The 17,914-nt window shown below is 44.7% G+C and overlaps 1 protein-coding gene across 3 annotated transcripts in view; it reads right to left on the bottom strand.

The window, feature by feature from the left end:
• Nucleotides 1-17,914, bottom strand: part of LOC126481188 (cytotoxic granule associated RNA binding protein TIA1) — a 984,901-nt gene that overhangs the window by 119,693 nt on the left and 847,294 nt on the right. For all 3 annotated transcript variants that reach the window (XM_050104779.1, XM_050104776.1, XM_050104777.1), the window contains exon 4: nt 13,768-13,948. In XM_050104779.1, coding sequence (XP_049960736.1) covers nt 13,768-13,948 — 181 coding nt within the window. The remainder of the gene's footprint in view (nt 1-13,767; nt 13,949-17,914) is intronic.

Raw genomic sequence — 17,914 nt, 5'->3', positions numbered from 1 at the left:
ATGCCAGTCCCCATTTTATTTTCTTTCTACTTCAGATAGCGTCTGTTAGTTTGCTACCAAACTGCAGTCTCACTTCCCAATCCAGTTCCCTCATTACGCCTGATCAATTTGACAACATTCCACTATAGTCGTTGTATCTCTGTTCATATTTATCTCATAACTTCTTTCCAAGACACTACCCAGTCCATTCAACTGATCTTCGAGGTCCTTTTCTGGCTCTAACAAAATTAAAATGTTGTTCTTGTACCTCAAAGCTTTTCTTCTCCCTGTTCTTAAATTCTCTTCCCAAATATCTGCTTAGTTTCGTTAATTGTTTGTTCCTTATACAGACTGATTAAGAACGGGAACAGGCTACAGTCCTATCTCACTTTCTTGTCAACCGCTAGTTCCATTTTATGTCCTTTGACAACGTTAATAACCTTTCGCTCTCTGCAAATTTTCCCTGCTACCGTCAAAATATCGAAAATTGCGTACAGGCGACCGAGTGTCATTTAAAGATAAGCTGGTCAGTACGTAGGACTTATGACGTAGTGACGCAGTTCTCCAATGTAGTATAGTGGGCCCATCAGGAAATACGTCACAAATGAAGCTCGTATCGCGGAAACCGTAACTCGCCAGGAAACTCCACAGTTAACAAGATGCAGCCCATTGACAGTGGATCTGACTTTCTCTCTCTTTCTAAGCCTCAGCTATTCTTAAAAAAGTGAGTGCGACAAGATTACATTGTAAATTGTCAAACAGTTAATTCGACATTATTTCGGTACTTGCCTGATGGTGAGCAAAACATGGTCAAGACAAGTTGGAGTATGTTGAATAAGAAATAAATCACGAGATTGGTGGCAATAATGAGTGGCCAATTGCATGAGGGAGTTATAGTACACGTGACGATCTGAGAAAACCAAGGTTTTTACTAGATTTGTTTTGCCCAAAAATGTTATATTTTATACAATTGTATTAAGTTTAATATGTCCTCCGCCTCTTCCACATATTGTACACAAATGGAAAATATCATATACTCAAAAACACGAACATTTTTTCTTTACCAACATCAAAGCATTTTAAAGGCTTTAGAAGTAAAAATTACATCACCAATATTAAATTTTTTAAACATTTAAATCAGAATCGTCACTGTTTAATGATCTTAAACTATCCTAAAACGTATAGTAGGTTGTTGGGGTGAAATATGTGTTTGCTTGCCTGATCTAAGCGAGATGAGACTAATTATCCTCATTCTTCATTGTGGAGAATATCTCTAATTTTCACAACGTCTTAGTTGAAAAACTCTTTTTTGAAATGCCGAGACTGTCACAAGAAGCTTCATACAGTTGTGAAACTTCCTGGCAGATTAAAACGGTGTGCCGGGCCGAGACCCGAACTCGGGCCCTTTGCCTTTCGCGGGCAAGTGCTCTACCGACTGAGCAACCTAAGCAAGACTCATGCCCCCTCCTCACAGCTTTACTTCCGCCAGTACCCCGTCTCCTACCTTCCAAGCTTTAAGAAGCTCTCCTGCTCTCCTGCCAGTCGCATATCTGCTAACATATTAGGCAGCAGTCTCGATTTGGTACAGTGTCGAAACGTTTCGTTAGTCAAGGAAGAGAGAATCTACTTGTTCACCTATTCCCGTACATTAATCCCATTCTCGGGTGAGGTAGAAAAGTAAGAAAACCTCCAGTTTCTCTGTACAAAAGTAGTGCAGTGCAGCTACGTACGAATTAAGTAGGTGATTCGTGTCGCAAAACGGGATGATCATTGGTTTTCGGAGCGCTATGGGCACTATTTTAGAAATAGCAACGTCGGTGACGGTTCGTACGCCGACATTGTGATTTGTCGATTGCTTCATTGCAAGTGTGGTGTTACCGCCAGACACCACACTTGCTAGGTGGTAGCTTAAATCGGCCGCGGTCCATTTAGTACATGTCGGACTCGCGTGTCGCCACTGTGTGATCGCAGACCGAGCGCCACCACAAGCCAGGTCTCGAGATACGGAATAGCACTCGCCCCAGTTGTACGACGACTTTGCTAGCGACTACACTGACGAAGCCTTTCTCTCATTTGCCGAGAGACAGTTAGAATAGCCTTCAGCTAAGTCAATGGCTACGAACTAGCAAGCGCCATTAACCATTTTAAGATAGAGTCTCACTTGTATCGTCAAGAGCTATGTACCACAAGAGGGAATAAAAGTTAAGTAATAGCAGCTACGTACTTTTCTTGCTACCATTCATTACGTATCCTGTTTCAGACCTCTATCTAGCCTAAGTGAGATTACGCGTGCCTTTCGGCTACTTCAGTGTGGCGTAGCTGTCTTGTTACGCCACAACAGCAAGTGTCCACTTCTGTAACACTCTTCTATTTAAAACTATCCAGCAGTAGCTCCTCCGTCACATATACTATAACACAGGATCGCATTTGGAAAACCCCAGAATAATGAGAACTGGTTAAATAGAAGTTGATTAATTGCAGGTATAATATTAGAGCGAATTATTAAATTACTTATGCATTTATTTCACCTGAGAAGATTCGGGATTTTAGAGAGATTCTAATGTCTAACCAAGCATGCTTAGAGTGTTAACTTTGCAATTTAGGTTTATGCATAGATACAGCCAAGATGCTGAAGTGTCAGATTGTGTATTTCTGTAATGAAATGATGGTAGGTAGCTGATGTGCGAGGAGAGTCATTGAGGATACCAGTGACTAGGAAACCTATGACAGACATACCATTTTTCTGTATGTTTCTACGGTCGTAGGTTCGTATCTACATATGTTGGGCTTAATAGGGACCAACGTGGTGAAACAATTACATTTTTTAAACCTATGTCTTAAGAAAGCATTCAGCGGTAGTTCGAATCATATCAACAACTAATTGCTAACGCTTACTAGGAAATCAGATCATCTCAATTAGACCGTAAATACTTGTCACTGTTCCAACGGTTAGCCGGGCGCGGTGGTCTGGCGGTTCTAGGCGCTCAGTCCGGAACTGCGCGACTGCTCCGGTCGCAGGTTCGAATCCTGCCTCGGGCATGGATGTGTGTGATATCCTTAGGTTAGTTAGGTTTAAGTAGTACTAAGTTCTAGGGGACTGATGACCACAGATGTTAAGTCCCATAGTTCTCAGAGCCATTTGTTCCAACGGTAAAAGGAAACAGTCCTGCTGAATGAGAGTAGGACTCGCTAACCCAGGGTTTCGTAGGAACTTAATTATGTATAGAGGTAGTTCATCCATCCAGGGAATAAAGAATTTCGACGAGTTTTGTCTGTTACGGATATCGATACTGGCAACACACTATAATGCGTTGCATAAATGGCTGTATGTTTTGATTGCATTGACGTAGAATCTTATACATTTTTTACACCGGCAAGGGACCATGGTCATCAATTTGCTTTACTAGTTTCTGAGAAAAGGGGCTCTTAACTGACGGCCACACAGACTGTCAGATAACATAAAAAAAATTTTTTTTTCGTGCGATATGATTACAAATTAACACTTTCCGGATTTTTTCATTTTCCTGTACAGTAGCACCTTGCTTCTTACCTAATCTCATGATCAACACGAATTACCCTAAAGGTTTTGATAAGTGAGTTAGCTAGTACCAAAATGTGTGACGTTAAGTGGCCATAGCCTTTGATTGAATTGTCTTAGAATCTTAAATGTTTTACTTCGACACAGATCCGTAGACCTCAGGATTTGACACAAATTTCAGCTTGATACGTCTACCCATTCCTGAGGAAAAGGGGAATTAACAGACGGGTAGACAGACGGACGGAGAACAAATGAAAAAAGAATATTTCCTGTGATATAATATACATCAACAATACAACTGACGAAGAAGCTTAATTTTTTTTTACATCTCCAAGGGATCGTTGGACTTACTACATGTCATAAATTTCAACATGATGCCTGTACCCGTTTCTGAGAAAAACGGGGCGTAGTAGTCGGACAGACAGACAGACAGACAAGATGCTATAAAGCACTCCGCCGTCAAGCCACGAGTGACCTACCGGGACCATCCGACCGCCGAGTCATCCTCAGTAGAGGATGCGGATAGGAGGGGCGTGGGGTCAGCACACCGGTCTCCCGGTCGTTATGATGGTATTCTTGACCGAAGCCGCTGCTATTCGGTCAAGTAGCTACTCAATTGGCATCACGAGGCTGAGTGCACCCCAAAAATGGCAACAGCGCATGGCGGCCCGGATGGTCACCCATCCAAGTGCCGACCACGCCTGACAGCGCTTCGGTGATCTCACGGGAACCGGTGTATCCTCTGCGGCAAGGCCGTTGCCCCAAGTGATGCTATAAGAGTTCTGTTTTTACCAGTTGAGTTACGGGACTCTAAAAACGAACATTAATTATTGGAGCAGATCCCTGAACCTGGTAGTTTACCCGTGATGCTATCGCAGCGTGCCTAGAAACGTGTTCATCATCTAATATTTCCAAGCAGCCCCCCATAAAAGAGTCAAGGCGGAAGAACGGACGTTTACTTTCAGAACAGCGCAATTAAATATTTGTCAGACAATCAAGGTCTGCCATTATCTCCAACGTCGTTGTAAACACTGATAATCTACTGAAGATTAATTCTTACATTGTAGATGCCGAGCAAGAATGATCAGTGATGTAGCGTTAAGAAAACGCTGTACTCTAGATCCTAGGTGTTTGTATTTACTTGACGACCGTCTGTATTTTTAAGTCAGCTGGTCGGCCAGGTGGGAGTTGGTGCCGGCAGAACAGAAAAAAACAGGCAGCTGCCGCGCCACGCGGCGCGGTGCAGAATTTTCTGGGCCAACTGAGAGGACTCGCCGAGGTTTCATATCGAGCGCGCCTCCCTCTCGTAGCGCAAGTTTTCATGGGATAAGCTATGGTAATGGGCGCGCCCGCTGGCTGTTTGCGGTCTTAATGAATGCGGTCGACACAGTGAAAAAGGCCGCCGCGAGTTACGACGTCATAAGAGACGGCGACTGGGGGTGGCGGGGAGGGGGAGGAAACTGCGTCCTTGTAAGCCCGCCCCGTGCGCCGTAATTATTAAGATGAGCGCGCGTGTCTCGCAGACACCGGTGGGGTCCTGCCCCACCGCACCGTGGCTCAGCCGCACAAGTGGGGCAAGCGCGTCCCGGCACGTGCGCCATGCACTCAGAATACCTCGTCTGGGGAATACGGTTCCTTCCGCTACTCACAGATCTTGTGGACGAAATTAAATGTTAGCGTCCCATTGACATCGAGGTGCACAGAAACAATAATAGCATTGTGTGTAACCCAAGGAAGAGTAATAGGTCCTCTAATGTTCCACTTCTGCATAGATTAGATTGGATTCTGTTTTCGTTCCAGAGACCCAAAAATAAGATGGTTCTCGTGGATGTGGAGCATGCCATTTATTAAAAAACTAGACTGCACAACACCTCCAGAGCTCAGTAGCCAGCATGTTTGACTCCGAAGGTTTTGGGTTCGTTTCCCAGCACTGTCAGCGCTTTTTCATTGGTAGGAGGGTTAGAGCGGCAAGCACTCAGCATGCCAGTGGAGGAGCTACACTACTGGCCATTAAAATTGCTACACCACGATGACGTGCTACAGGCGGGAAATTTAACCGACAGGAAGAAGATGCTGTGATATGCAAATGATTAGCTTTTCAGAGCATTCACACAAGGTTGGCCCCGGTGGCGACACCTACAACGTGCTCACATGAGGAAAGTTTCCAACCGATTTCTCATATACAAACAGCAATTCACCAGCGTTGCCTGGTGAAATGTTGTTGTGATCCCTCGTGTAAGGAGGAGAAATGCGTACCATCACGTTTCCGATTTTGATAAAGGTCGGGTTGTAGCCTATCGCGATTGCGGTTTATCGTATCGCGACATTGCTGCTCGCGTTGGTCGAGATCCAATGAGTGTTAGCAGAATATGGAATCTGTGAGTTCAGGAGGGTAATACGGAACGCCGTGCTGGATCCCAAGGGCCTAGTATCACTAGCAGTCGAGATGACAGGCATCTTATCCGCATGGCTGTAACGGATCGTGCAGCCACGTCTCGGTCCCTGAATCAACAGATGGGGACGTTTGCAAGGCAACAACCATCTGTACGAACAGTTCGACAACGATGCAGCAGCATGGACTATCAGCTCGGAGACCATGGCTGCGGTTACCCTTAACGCTGCATCACAGACAGGAGCGCCCGCGATGGTGTACTCAACGACGAACCTGGGTGCACGAATGGCAAAATATCATTTTTTCGGATGAATCCAGGTTCTGTTTACTGCATCATGATGGTCGCATCCGTGTTTGGCGACATCGCGGTGAACGCACATTGGAAGCGTGTATTCGTCATCGCCATACTGGCGTATGGATTGTATGGGTTGCCATTGGTTACACGTCTCGGTCACGTCTTATTCGCATTGAAGACACTTTGAACAGTGGACGTTACATTTCAGATGTGTTACGACCCGTGGCTGTACCCTTCATTCGATCCCTGCGAAACCCTACGTTTCAGCAGTATAATACACGACTGCATGTTGCAGGTCCTGTACGGGCCTTTCTGGATACAGAAAATGTTCGACTGCTGCCCTGGCCAGCACATTTTCCAGATCTCTCACCAATTGAAAACGTCTGGTCAATGGTGGCCGAGCAACTGGCTCGTCACAATACGCCAGTCACTATTGATGAACTGTGGTATCGTGTTAAAGCTGCATGGGCAGCGGTACCTGTACACGCAATCCAAGCTCTGTTCGACAATGCCCAGGCGTATCAAGGCTGTTATTACGGCCAGAGGTGGTTCTTCTGGGTGCTGATTTCTCAGTGTCTAAGCATCCATATTGCGCGAAAATGTAATCACATGTCAGTTCTAGTATAATGTATTTGTCCAGTGAATACCCGTTTATCATATGCATTTCTCTTGGTGTAGCAATTTTAATGGCCAGTAGTGTACTTGACTTAGAAGTACCAAACGGCCTACTGAAGTTTCCTTACGATGCCGACAGAGGAAGTTGTTGAAAGCTTGAGGCTGAGTAAAAATTTGATGCTGGAAGAGCTCGCTGAAGCATTTTCTGAAGCCTCTTGTCGCGAAAACTGCGTTGTCAGGTTGCTGTTTTCAGCGACCAAACATGTTTATCGTCCTTTTTGCCATCATTAATTAGTATTTCTGTTCATGTCTGTAAAACGCGGTCGTCTTAATCAATAATCAGCGCACCGCAAATAACGCCTAAACCGTGCTTTTTTCTGTTGTGACGGAGGTTAAATAGCGGTAGCAGATTGTTCGCTGATGAAGATAATGTCTACAGAAAAATATCTTCGTGGAAATACGGAAAAAAAATGGCTCTGAGCACTATGGGACTCAACTGCTGTGGTCATAAGTCCCCTAGAACTTAGAACTACTTAAACCTAACTAACCTAAGGACAGCACACAACACCCAGCCATCACGAGGCAGAGAAAATCCCTGACCCCGCCGGGAATCGAACCCGGGAACCCGGGCGTGGGAAGCGAGAACGCTACCGCACGACCACGAGATGCGGGCGGAAATACGGAAAGATATAGACAAAATGTCCAGTTATAAAGAGTAGTAAAGAGTGTATGTGATGATGACTTAATTGAAAAGTATACATTTCAAATACAAGGACGACAATACTGAAGCCAGTAGTGGGTGGTAAACACACATAAGCAATGATCTCACAAACGACTTGTGTGCTGACCCATCTTTACTAGGACGGTTTTTCTCCTATTATTATTTACCTACACCCGTGTCAGTATTTTCTATTAATAAAAAAAATAATTTTGCAGGCTCAACGATCTGATCGACCTGATACAAGTCTTTCAACTAGACGCCACTTCTGTGAGTTGAGTGTTCCTAATCTATCCCCGTTATGAAACCGGGAAAACAGGGCCTACAGATTCGCGTGGAACACGAACCACATATCGTTCTTGAAAAATCATCAGACTGAAGGAGTCCGTAGTCTGCAAGTCCCCAACATTTCGTTTACCAGTCAGGCTCCTTACTAGTACACCAATAGACCCAACTAATTTTCGCTACTAAATATGGCAGACCTCGATATGTGCAAGTACAGAGGCTGGACAAAAATATGGAAACAGCTCGAGAAATGCATGCTTGAACATCAATGTAAATGCCAGCCAAGCCTGCAAATTTCACTGTTGAATTTGACCCCCGAACGCCACCTGCACAGTGTCCTCATTAAGTTGCAAGTGTCAGTCGTGATTGGAACAGAGTTGTGATTAGTTATGAGTGCAGTATCTCGGACTTAAGTGAACTACAGCGTGGAAACATTGTTGCTGCTCGTATGATGGATGGTTCCGTAACCAAGGCAGCCAAAATATTTGGTTTTCAAGATGTTCCGTATCGAAGATGTATACCGCACATAGGGAAAGCGGGAAAACATCATCTGCTGTCTCACAATGCGGACAGAAGTGTGTTGAGTAATAGTGGCGGACAGATACTGAAGAGCATTGGGACGAAAAATAAGGGGATGACAGCTACAAAAACCACTGCAGAATTAAATGCCGCATTCACGAACTCAGTCAGCATCAAAACATAAAGAGAACTCAAGAAGCAGGAAATTTCAGGACGAGATGAAATTCCAGAACCCTCATGAGTGATCCAAATACCCGCAACAGGAAGACATGGTGCCGAAACCATGATACCTAGAATATAGAGCAATGGAAGAATGTTCTTTGGTTGGATGAGACTTGTCTCATAATCTTTCCAGCTTCTGACCTTGTTTACCGCTCAAGAGTGAAACATGTTGAGGGTTCGGCGATGATTAGGGCATCCATATCGTGGTATTCCACGGGTTCCTTGGATTCAGTGAGTACTGTGCAAGGTCGCATTACTGCCAAGAATTACATGAACATTTTGGCCTGTCAGATCCATCTCACGGTTCAGTGTTTGCTCCCCAATGGTGATGCCGTGTTCCAAGACGACAAGGCCCTGTTCACACAGCTCGCATCATTCGAGACCGGTCTTGTGAGTCACGAGCATGAACTTTCTCACCTCCCCTGACCATCTACAAAACTCAATGTATTGTTGAGCCTTTGTGGTCCACTTTGGAGAGGAGGTTATGTGATCGCTATCCACCTCCCTCATTGTCAAATGAACTTGCCGCTATTTTATAGTAAGACTAGTATAACATTCCCTCAAAACCATACAGCACCTGTATTACCCATTCCGAGAGGACTGGAAGCGTTTTCGAATGCAAACAGTTTTGCTACAGCGCATTAGGGGTGGTAATGTCCCCATATTTTTGTCCAACTCCTGTTTATGCAGCTGCCACATGCCATACTACACTGAAGGACCGAAGAAACCGGTACACCTGCCTAATACCATGTAGGACCGCCGCAAACCCTCAGAAGTGGCATGGACTCGACTGATATCTGAAGTAGTGCTGGAGGCAAATGACGCCATGAATCCTGCAGGGCTGTCCATAAATCCCTAAAGTACGAGGGGTGGAGACCTCTTCTGAACATGCTGCAAGGCATCCCAGATATGCTCAATAATGTCCATGTCTGGAGCGTTTGATGGACAGTGGAAGTGTTTGAACTCAGAAGAGTGTTCCTGGAGCCACTCTGTAGCAATTCTGGACACGTGCGGGGTGTCGCATTGTCCTGCTGGAATTGCCCAAGTCCGTCGGAATGCACAACGGACATGAACGGATGCAGGTGATCAGACAGGATGCTGACGTACGTGTCATCTGTCAGAGTCGTATCTAGATGTATCAGGGGTCCCAATATCACTCCACCTGCACACCATTACAGAGCCTCCACCAGCTTCAACAGTTCCCTTCTGACATGCAGGGTCCACAGAATCATGAGGTTGTCTCCATACCCGTACACGTCCATCCACCCCATACAATTTGAAACGAGACTCGTCCGACCAGGCAACATGTTTCCAGTCGAAAGTCTGTGTTGACGGTCCCAGGGGAGGCGTAAAGTTTAGTGTCGTGCAGTCATCAACGGTACACGAGTGGGCCTTCGGCTTCGAAAGCCCATATCGATGATGTTGGGCGTTGAATGGTTCGCACGCTGACCCTTACTGATGGCTCAGCATTGAAATCTGCAGCAAATTTTCGGAAGGGCTGCACTACTGTCACGTTGAATGCTTCCCTTCAGTTGTCGTTGGTCCCGTTCTTGCAGGATCTTTCACCAACCGCAGCGATGTCTGAGATTTGATGTTTTACCGGGTTCCTGATACTAACGGTACACTCGTGAAATGCTCGTACGGGAAAATCCCCATTTCATCGTTACCTCGGAAATGGTGTGTCCCATCGCTCGTGTGCCGGCTAAAACACCACGTTCAGACCCACGCCATTGTAGCAGCAGTAACCGAACTGCGCCAGACACTTGTTGTGTCATATAGGCGTTGCCGACAGCAGCACCGTATTCTGCCTGTTAACTTATCTCTCTTTTTGATACGCATGCCTATACCAGTTTCTTTGGCGCTTCAGTTTATTGAGCTAAACGCTGGGTCCAACAGCTTGTTACATAGAACCAGAGATACAGTTGCTGGAGGAGCTTGAGTTTGGAGGCTATTCTAATATCCGCAAGTCGCCTTCCACCTGTCAGTGCGCGGGCGCCAAGGTCCAGAGGAGCAAATTTTCTGCGCTAATGCTCATTCCGCGCGGCTGCAAATTCCGCGGCCTCTTTAATGGTTTCATTAGGCGCCGCGGGGCTCTGTTTACAGCCGGCTACCTGCGGCCGCTGCTTCGGGCCCGAGTGCTCCATAAACGTGCCTTTTACAGGGGCGTCAACAGCCCCTATGGCGTCTTTTTATAGTTTGTCAAACAGCGCGCCAATAAAAACTAATGTTTCCTTCAAGGGCCCCGCTTCAAGCGCGCACGTTATTTTATTATACGTATACGCTCTTCGCTGCAGTAACCACTAGATGTTCGCCGGGATGACCTGGCCGGTACAGTCACATCGACTTATTATTTCGCTAATAAAATGGACAACAGATTTACACTCGAGGTCTGACGCAGCCGTAATACAGAGACGAACGTAGACCGGAAAACATATGATCGTAAACCACGCGGTAGATTCATAAATATTAATAAAGCAATCGGATCTAGGAAAGTAAAGACCCTTGTCAACAGTAATAATCTCTGATTACAGTAGAGGTCGAGTATTATTACCTTTATTATGTCACACTGGAAAGGACCTCTGCGCAGAGAGAGAGAGAGAGAGAGAGAGAGAGAGAGAGAGAGGATAGGGGGTGGGGGGAAGAGAGAGAGAACTGCAGGGAAGTGTGGAGCGGATGAGGATTTCCTGTGCTGCCGCCATCCTATTTCATCTACGTCCATCAGTTGTGGAATGCTAGAACGTAAGTTTTTATTAGCTCAAACAAAGTGAGATATCTCTAACCTTCCAGCCAGCATGGTTTCCAAGAGCATCGATCATGTTAAACCCAACTCGCGTTTCTATCACACACATGAAATAAAGACATAGATATATTTGATAGAGGTTTCCATCAACCCGCTAAGTAATTTAAAGATCATCATAAGATTCCGATTCATTGCTACATTCATTAATGTGTTTCTAGCCAATGAATAAAAAATGCAGATAATAAGAGAAGGGTACAAATGTGCAAAACATGTATCAATAATCTTGGCACTGGTGGGTTAGTTTGATATAAAAATGATACAAGAACTGTGCCCGCGAAAATCACCAACGATTACTGAAAAAGCTGTTAGCCTAAAGAAAGGCACCCTAAAAATGTTACAATGGGAAGTTCCCTCAGCGATGAACTTCAGAGTGATTTGCACTGTGTGGATGTACATGTAGGATTTCGATTCGTTTGGGTAGCCTGGGAAGTGTGATGGGATCCTCGTTGTTCATATTGTGCGCTTATGACCTTGCAATCTATTTTAATAGTAACCTCTGATTCTTGCATTCGAAGTAGTTACTATAATCAAGTATTATCTGAAAATGAGACGCACAAATTTTCAGTCAGATCTTGATAAGACTTCGAATTGGAGAAAAGACTGGTAACGTGTTTCAAATGTTCAGAACTGTAAAATAGCGCATTTCACAAAAGACAGTAGAAGTAGTAACGTATGACTACAAAACCCGTGAGACAGAGCTGTAATCAGTCGGCTTATACAAATGTGTGGGTATAACAAATTGTACTGCAGAACTCAATTAGCTCCTTCTCTCTCATTCCTTTTACCATGCCTGTATTCTCTCTTTTTTCTGTTCTTTCACCTGCGGCCACATTATGTTAGATCGTTGGTAGTCAGGCTTTTTTATCTACCACCCACTTTTGTATCTCTGCTACTAGTACAAATTTCTAACCACCCATCAGTTCCACAGTAATGCTGATTTATAGAGCAGTAACAATACTTTGTAAAATTTACAAGGCAGAGTTGCAGCATGTTACAGCATATTAAATTACTTACCAAATACTTTACGTCAGAATTTAATGAAAATCAAATGAAAATGTTTTTAAAATCCCTACCGTCTGCCGCCCAACATGAAATCTGGAATGCCCATTTGAGAGCAGTGGGTACTATTTTGAATACCGCAGTTTTAGATGATTAAGAAAACATGTATACCCCGTTTCGGCTTGCAGATTACCCCTCCACTAACTGCTCGCTCAGAATTAACGGAATTCGTATGACTGGAGCTAGTTGTCTCATAAGAAACACAGGTGGCTACCATTTAACCTGTGCACCTACCAACCAGTCTTCTGCTTGCTATTATTATAAAGTACTAAATTAATAATAGTTCTCCAACTAGCAAGAGCGTTCAGTTATATAATCGTTATTTCAGATTGTAAGAGCACCCTTTTTAATGTTCACAAATGGTTCAAATGGCTCTGAGCACTATGGGACTTAACTGCTGAGATCATCAGTCCCCTAGAACTTAGAACTACTTAAAGCTAACTAACCTAAGGGCATCACACATATCCATGCCCGAAGCAGGATTCGAACCTGCGACCGTAGCGGTCGGGCGGTTCCAGACTGTAGCTCCTAGAACCGCTCGGCCACCCCGGCCGGCTAATGTTCACACTTTCCGTTTAAATGAGAAAGTAAATTTTAACTTTTCTCCGCAGATACGCCTGCAGCCCAACCTTCAAGCTCGGCCACAGACGAGTTCGTTTCATAAAAGTTCTGATGTATGAAATCAAACAAATAATTAGCCATGAGCCACAGTGCCGGCCGGAGTGGCCGAGCGGTTACAGGCGCTACAGTCCGGAACCGCACGACCGCTACGGTCGCAGGTTCGAATCCTGCCTCGGGCATGGATGTGTGTGATGTCCTTAGGTTAGTTAGGTTTAAGTAGTTCTAAGTTCTAGGGAACTTATGACCACAGCAGTTGAGTCCCATAGTGCTCAGAGCCATTTGAACCATTTTGAGCCACAGTGGCTGATCGGCGTATGTGAAGTCACTCCGACATCTGTAAATGATCCTCGTAATTCCTCAAAAATAATTCCGTAGCAATGCTTCCTGTGACCAATCAAATACTTATTCAATTGTAATGAATTTTCACAACCATATGTTTGTTGTTCCTACCAAAAACATAAGCTTTCTGCCGAACATAGGGCCGCACCCCAACCTTCACTATCGGACACGCGTCACCGACTGTCCCTCTCCACGCATCTTACAGCGGCGCGCAGTCCAACTGGGCATTGTCTTCCATACGTAACAATCTCGACCTAGGACGCCCTGAATGTTCGCTGAAGACCAACGGTGTCGCAGACGCCGAAGTGTGTCGCTGTATCAGTTTGGTAAGGTCATCGAGAATGTTGCCCTTGTGAGGCAAAACTGCGTACTTGAATGTACTTACCTCACGAAGGCGTATCCTTTGTCTTTGAAGACGCGTATCTCCTGTATGTTTCCGAAGGGCGAGAAAGTCTTCTGCATGAGCTCCTCGGTGAGGCCGTTGGTGAGGCCCCCGCAGTAGACGGTGCAGTTGGTGGGGCTCGACTGGTTGTACACCTCGTCGAACGTCAGCGGCTTCGTGTTCACTGCGAACAGATACGTTACAATCAGCGTCTGCCTCTTGTACGCCTGACACATTCAACAGAGGCTTTAGGAGGAGTCTGTTACTACCCAAAGATAAAACCACAAACCTGAAATTTTTTTTAAATCACAACTAGACTACTACCAGATGTATGTCTCAAAGTCTACTTTATGACAGTTCAGATAAGGCGATTTAAAGATGTTTCTTAGTCCACTCACAGATAGCCATGTTCGTTCTACTGCCAAAACATTTTAAAAGACATATTCATCTTCTTCCTTGATTGTATTTACTGTGAATGGTTATATGCGTACTCAGGATAGAACGACTTAGGTATGAAGCTTAATGCAGTTTTTTTCTGTCCACCCGAAAACAGTTCAAGTCGTAATCGGCCTACTGTAGACAGATACATGCATATTCTTAAACAAATACAGTCAAGATTTTTACAGTGTTTACAACAGGCGTTAAATTTTTAGGTAATTTCTCTTTGCATATAAGCTCTCAAAGTGAGAGATGCGACGAACAAATGAATGAGATGAAACAGTGCGTTCATGGGGCAGAACTAGAGGCCTTAAGAAAAAAGGATAGTTCTAAGAATATGAATCTGGAATGGCGGACGAAAAAACTGAGGATTTGTTGAAAGAGAAGAAACAACTGTACCAGAAGTGGGTAAGTACACAGGAGAGCGAGGCTAGGAAGAGGTATGCTAGATGCAACACAGAAGTTAAAAAAGAAACTGCAAGAGCAAAACAAGTAATATGGGATAAAAATTGTGAGGAGATCAATAGGTATACGAGATGTACCAAAGCAAGAGCTGCCTGGAAAACAACAAAATTCCTTAGAGCAGAAAGAATAGGAAAAGCCAATGTCGCAATAATTACTGTACAGAAGTGGGAGAACATCACGAAAAGCTATTGAACGAGAACACATATAAGTACAAACAAGCTGATAACGGATGAAACATGCTGATAATCAGAATGTGGAACCAGTGAAGCGGGATGGAGAAAACACTCTGTAAAATGGATAAAAAATTGTAAATCCGATGGACTTGGAGACATTCCTATTGAGTTAGTGTAATATGGACCGAGTATTTTATGAGATATACTGGCATGCTTCTTTAATAAACTGCTGATGAGAGGTGAAGAGCAACCAGGGGACTTTAATATTTGTGTAATAAGTTCCATTTAGAAAAAAAGGAAAAAGGATAGTAATAATTATAGGCAGATATAAGGAAGGTCAGCATTTGTCATATCGTCTGCCTTTTTACTACAGTACTGTATTTTAGCTAATAGTTCATCTATCACCAGTACGTTGTCGGTAGTCCTGTAGACTCAATCATAATAACGCATGTTCCAGTATAACTTAAGCATGTACAACCATTAGTCCAACTCTAACTCGACCTCATTAGGGATACTAAAAGACAACATCCGCCAGGAATTCTCACCATACATACCGACTGGGCTGTTTGCATTTTCCTCGACTACAGGTATTGGTGCTGAAAGATGCCCGAAGTGTTGGGCATCTGTTATAAGGACTAAAGCCTATGCTAAAAATGAGTTGTTATACTGATTATTGCTTCTGAATCATGCAAAGCGCCACCAGTTGGTCTTTTGTGCACTCTCTTTGTTTTCAATAAAACCCCATGTCATATGAAGCATGTGCGTCAATTTTTACCTCCCTGTCAACATTATTCCGTGAAAAGTTAATTTTCAAATGTTAACGGGCGTTTGGGTCACCGCGTACATCCTTTTACGTTGGACGACAACCATGGTCTCCGTCGAAATTTAATTTGATTACACGGTAGACTGTACCACGCAACACCGCTAGACTGTCAGCGACATTTAATGCCGGGAGAAAGTACGGCAAATAGTATAAAAACTCTCGATAAAATGAGAATTACCCAGGGATAGGACAGACAAATCCTCGCACTTTATGTAAACCAGCCCTCCCCTTGTTTACTATATTCTGGGAAGCCATTTTTAACCTTCTCGCCACAGAATTTTGAGGTCTTAGCAGCTGGATCCGCCTTTAGGTGTACATTAGCAAGCTGCCGGGAATACATTTGAGATTTAACTCCGACAGTGGAAGGCATTCTACCGGGTGGTTCTGAGTACAGTACAACAGCTCACGAAGGTCCAATGTGGGCTGTAATTATAGTATGGCAGTGGAAATTGGTAGGTACACTAATGCGTTAATGCGGAACCGATATACGCTGGAAAAAAATCCGGTACTTCGTTGCTTCTCACAGAAGATTCCAACTGATTCAGAGATTGAGGAAGATAGACAACGGATTTGACAGTAATACAACAGATTAAAGCTTAATGGTCAAATATATTCATAAACACACTGCCACAAGTGGCCTTTACTGGCGAGTTTCAGTGTGCTGGAGAGCACTGAATTCGCGTAGGAATGAAGATGTCACTCAGAGAGTTACAGCTGTGAGACAACGATCGAGGTGACAATGAAGTTGTAGGCGATGCCTGCTTACCACATGGTAGAGAGTGTCATCTCATAGCAGCAGCGCTATGTAGCCGCGTGAGACGACTGGGTGTGGTGACGCCTTTACACGAGTGCCCAAAGTAATCAACAGGCAAAATGTATTCTGATTCAAGTCGGAAAGTGCCAAGAGCGTACTGCATTCGTGTTGGAGTCGTCTTGCTGCTACCGTTGGTCTAAAGACAAGTTAGCAAACTGGGGTTGGAGAAGCTGCACTCTAGAGGTTTTATGACCTCGCAGTGCCTGCACTCCGGCGAGCTCCTGACCTAAAAAATAGGACTGCTGGGAGGGGCAATGGTCGTGGGCGGCCTGTGGGACTTAGAGACGCAACACACAGAGAATTCATATCCTACCTTGACTCATACCGTCGATACATCGTGGTGATTGTACCAGTGCGTCTCCCCAAGGGATAATAAGGATCGCTTGAATATTTATAATTTAACAGTTGTCGGTTGATGGCATCCGAAGTCAGATTCAGGAGCACTGCACTTCGGTATGTCTATTACAGACTATTTCCTCTCTGAATTTTTAATAACAAGTTAATTGATATTTAAAGATTGAGAATCTTTGATATGAAACTTCTTTCTTTCTTTTGCTTGTGCCTTTTCCCGCAATGACGCAGGGTCGGCATGGTTAATCGGATTTGGCAAGGTTAATTGAAGGGCTGGCCGGATGCCCTTCCTGCCGCCACCCCATACCCCCCTGGGACGGAATGAATGTACCCCAACTGTCTGTGTCGAGTGTAATCCATGGAATAGTGCGAATGGAGGCAAATGCCTGCGAGCTGTGTAACTGAGGCGGGACCAGCTCGGTATTACCTAGTGGGACGTGGAAAACCGCCTAAAAGCCACATCCAGGCCGGCCGGCACATCGGCCTCCGTCGTTAAGCCGCCGGGCGGATTCGATCCGGGGCTGGCGCGCCTACCCGAGTCCAGGAAGCAACGCATTAGCGCTCTCGGCTAACCTGGCGGGTTTGATATGGAACTTATAGCCCTACATAAATTTCAGGAGAAAGTCACTCGTTAAGATCAGGTCTGGAATCCGCAAAATGGGACTGGGGCGGCTGCACTTTGACGCTTCACGATCTCAGAGTGCTTGCACTCCGGCGAAATGCTAATCTAAAAGATTAATATTTAATTATTAGGGGTTCCCTATTTTGTTACAGTCTGATTCACGAACGGTAGTGGTTCGCACAGGTCTAGGCACTACATAGTTGCCGGTTCCAAGCGATGACTGCGGTATGCGAATAGAAGTGGTTTGCGCTCGATGGAAGCAAATTATATCTCCTGCTCACTTGTATAAAATTGTCGCTTACACCAGCATCAGTGATGACAACTAGCAACATATGGAATAAAAATTTATTTAAATAACTCGGTAAATCGGGTTTTATGGTCGCACTGGCTATGACATTCACAGCAAAGCGCTCACAACATTACTGAACGCTCATAGGCTGTTAGATAGTGCGCGACTTAGGTGC

This window comes from Schistocerca serialis, chromosome 5 (genome assembly GCF_023864345.2).
Source record: "Schistocerca serialis cubense isolate TAMUIC-IGC-003099 chromosome 5, iqSchSeri2.2, whole genome shotgun sequence".
NCBI classification, from domain to species: Eukaryota; Metazoa; Arthropoda; class Insecta; order Orthoptera; family Acrididae; genus Schistocerca; species Schistocerca serialis.
Note: the sequence above shows the minus strand (reverse complement) of the source record. Positions and strands in the feature narration are given on the sequence as shown.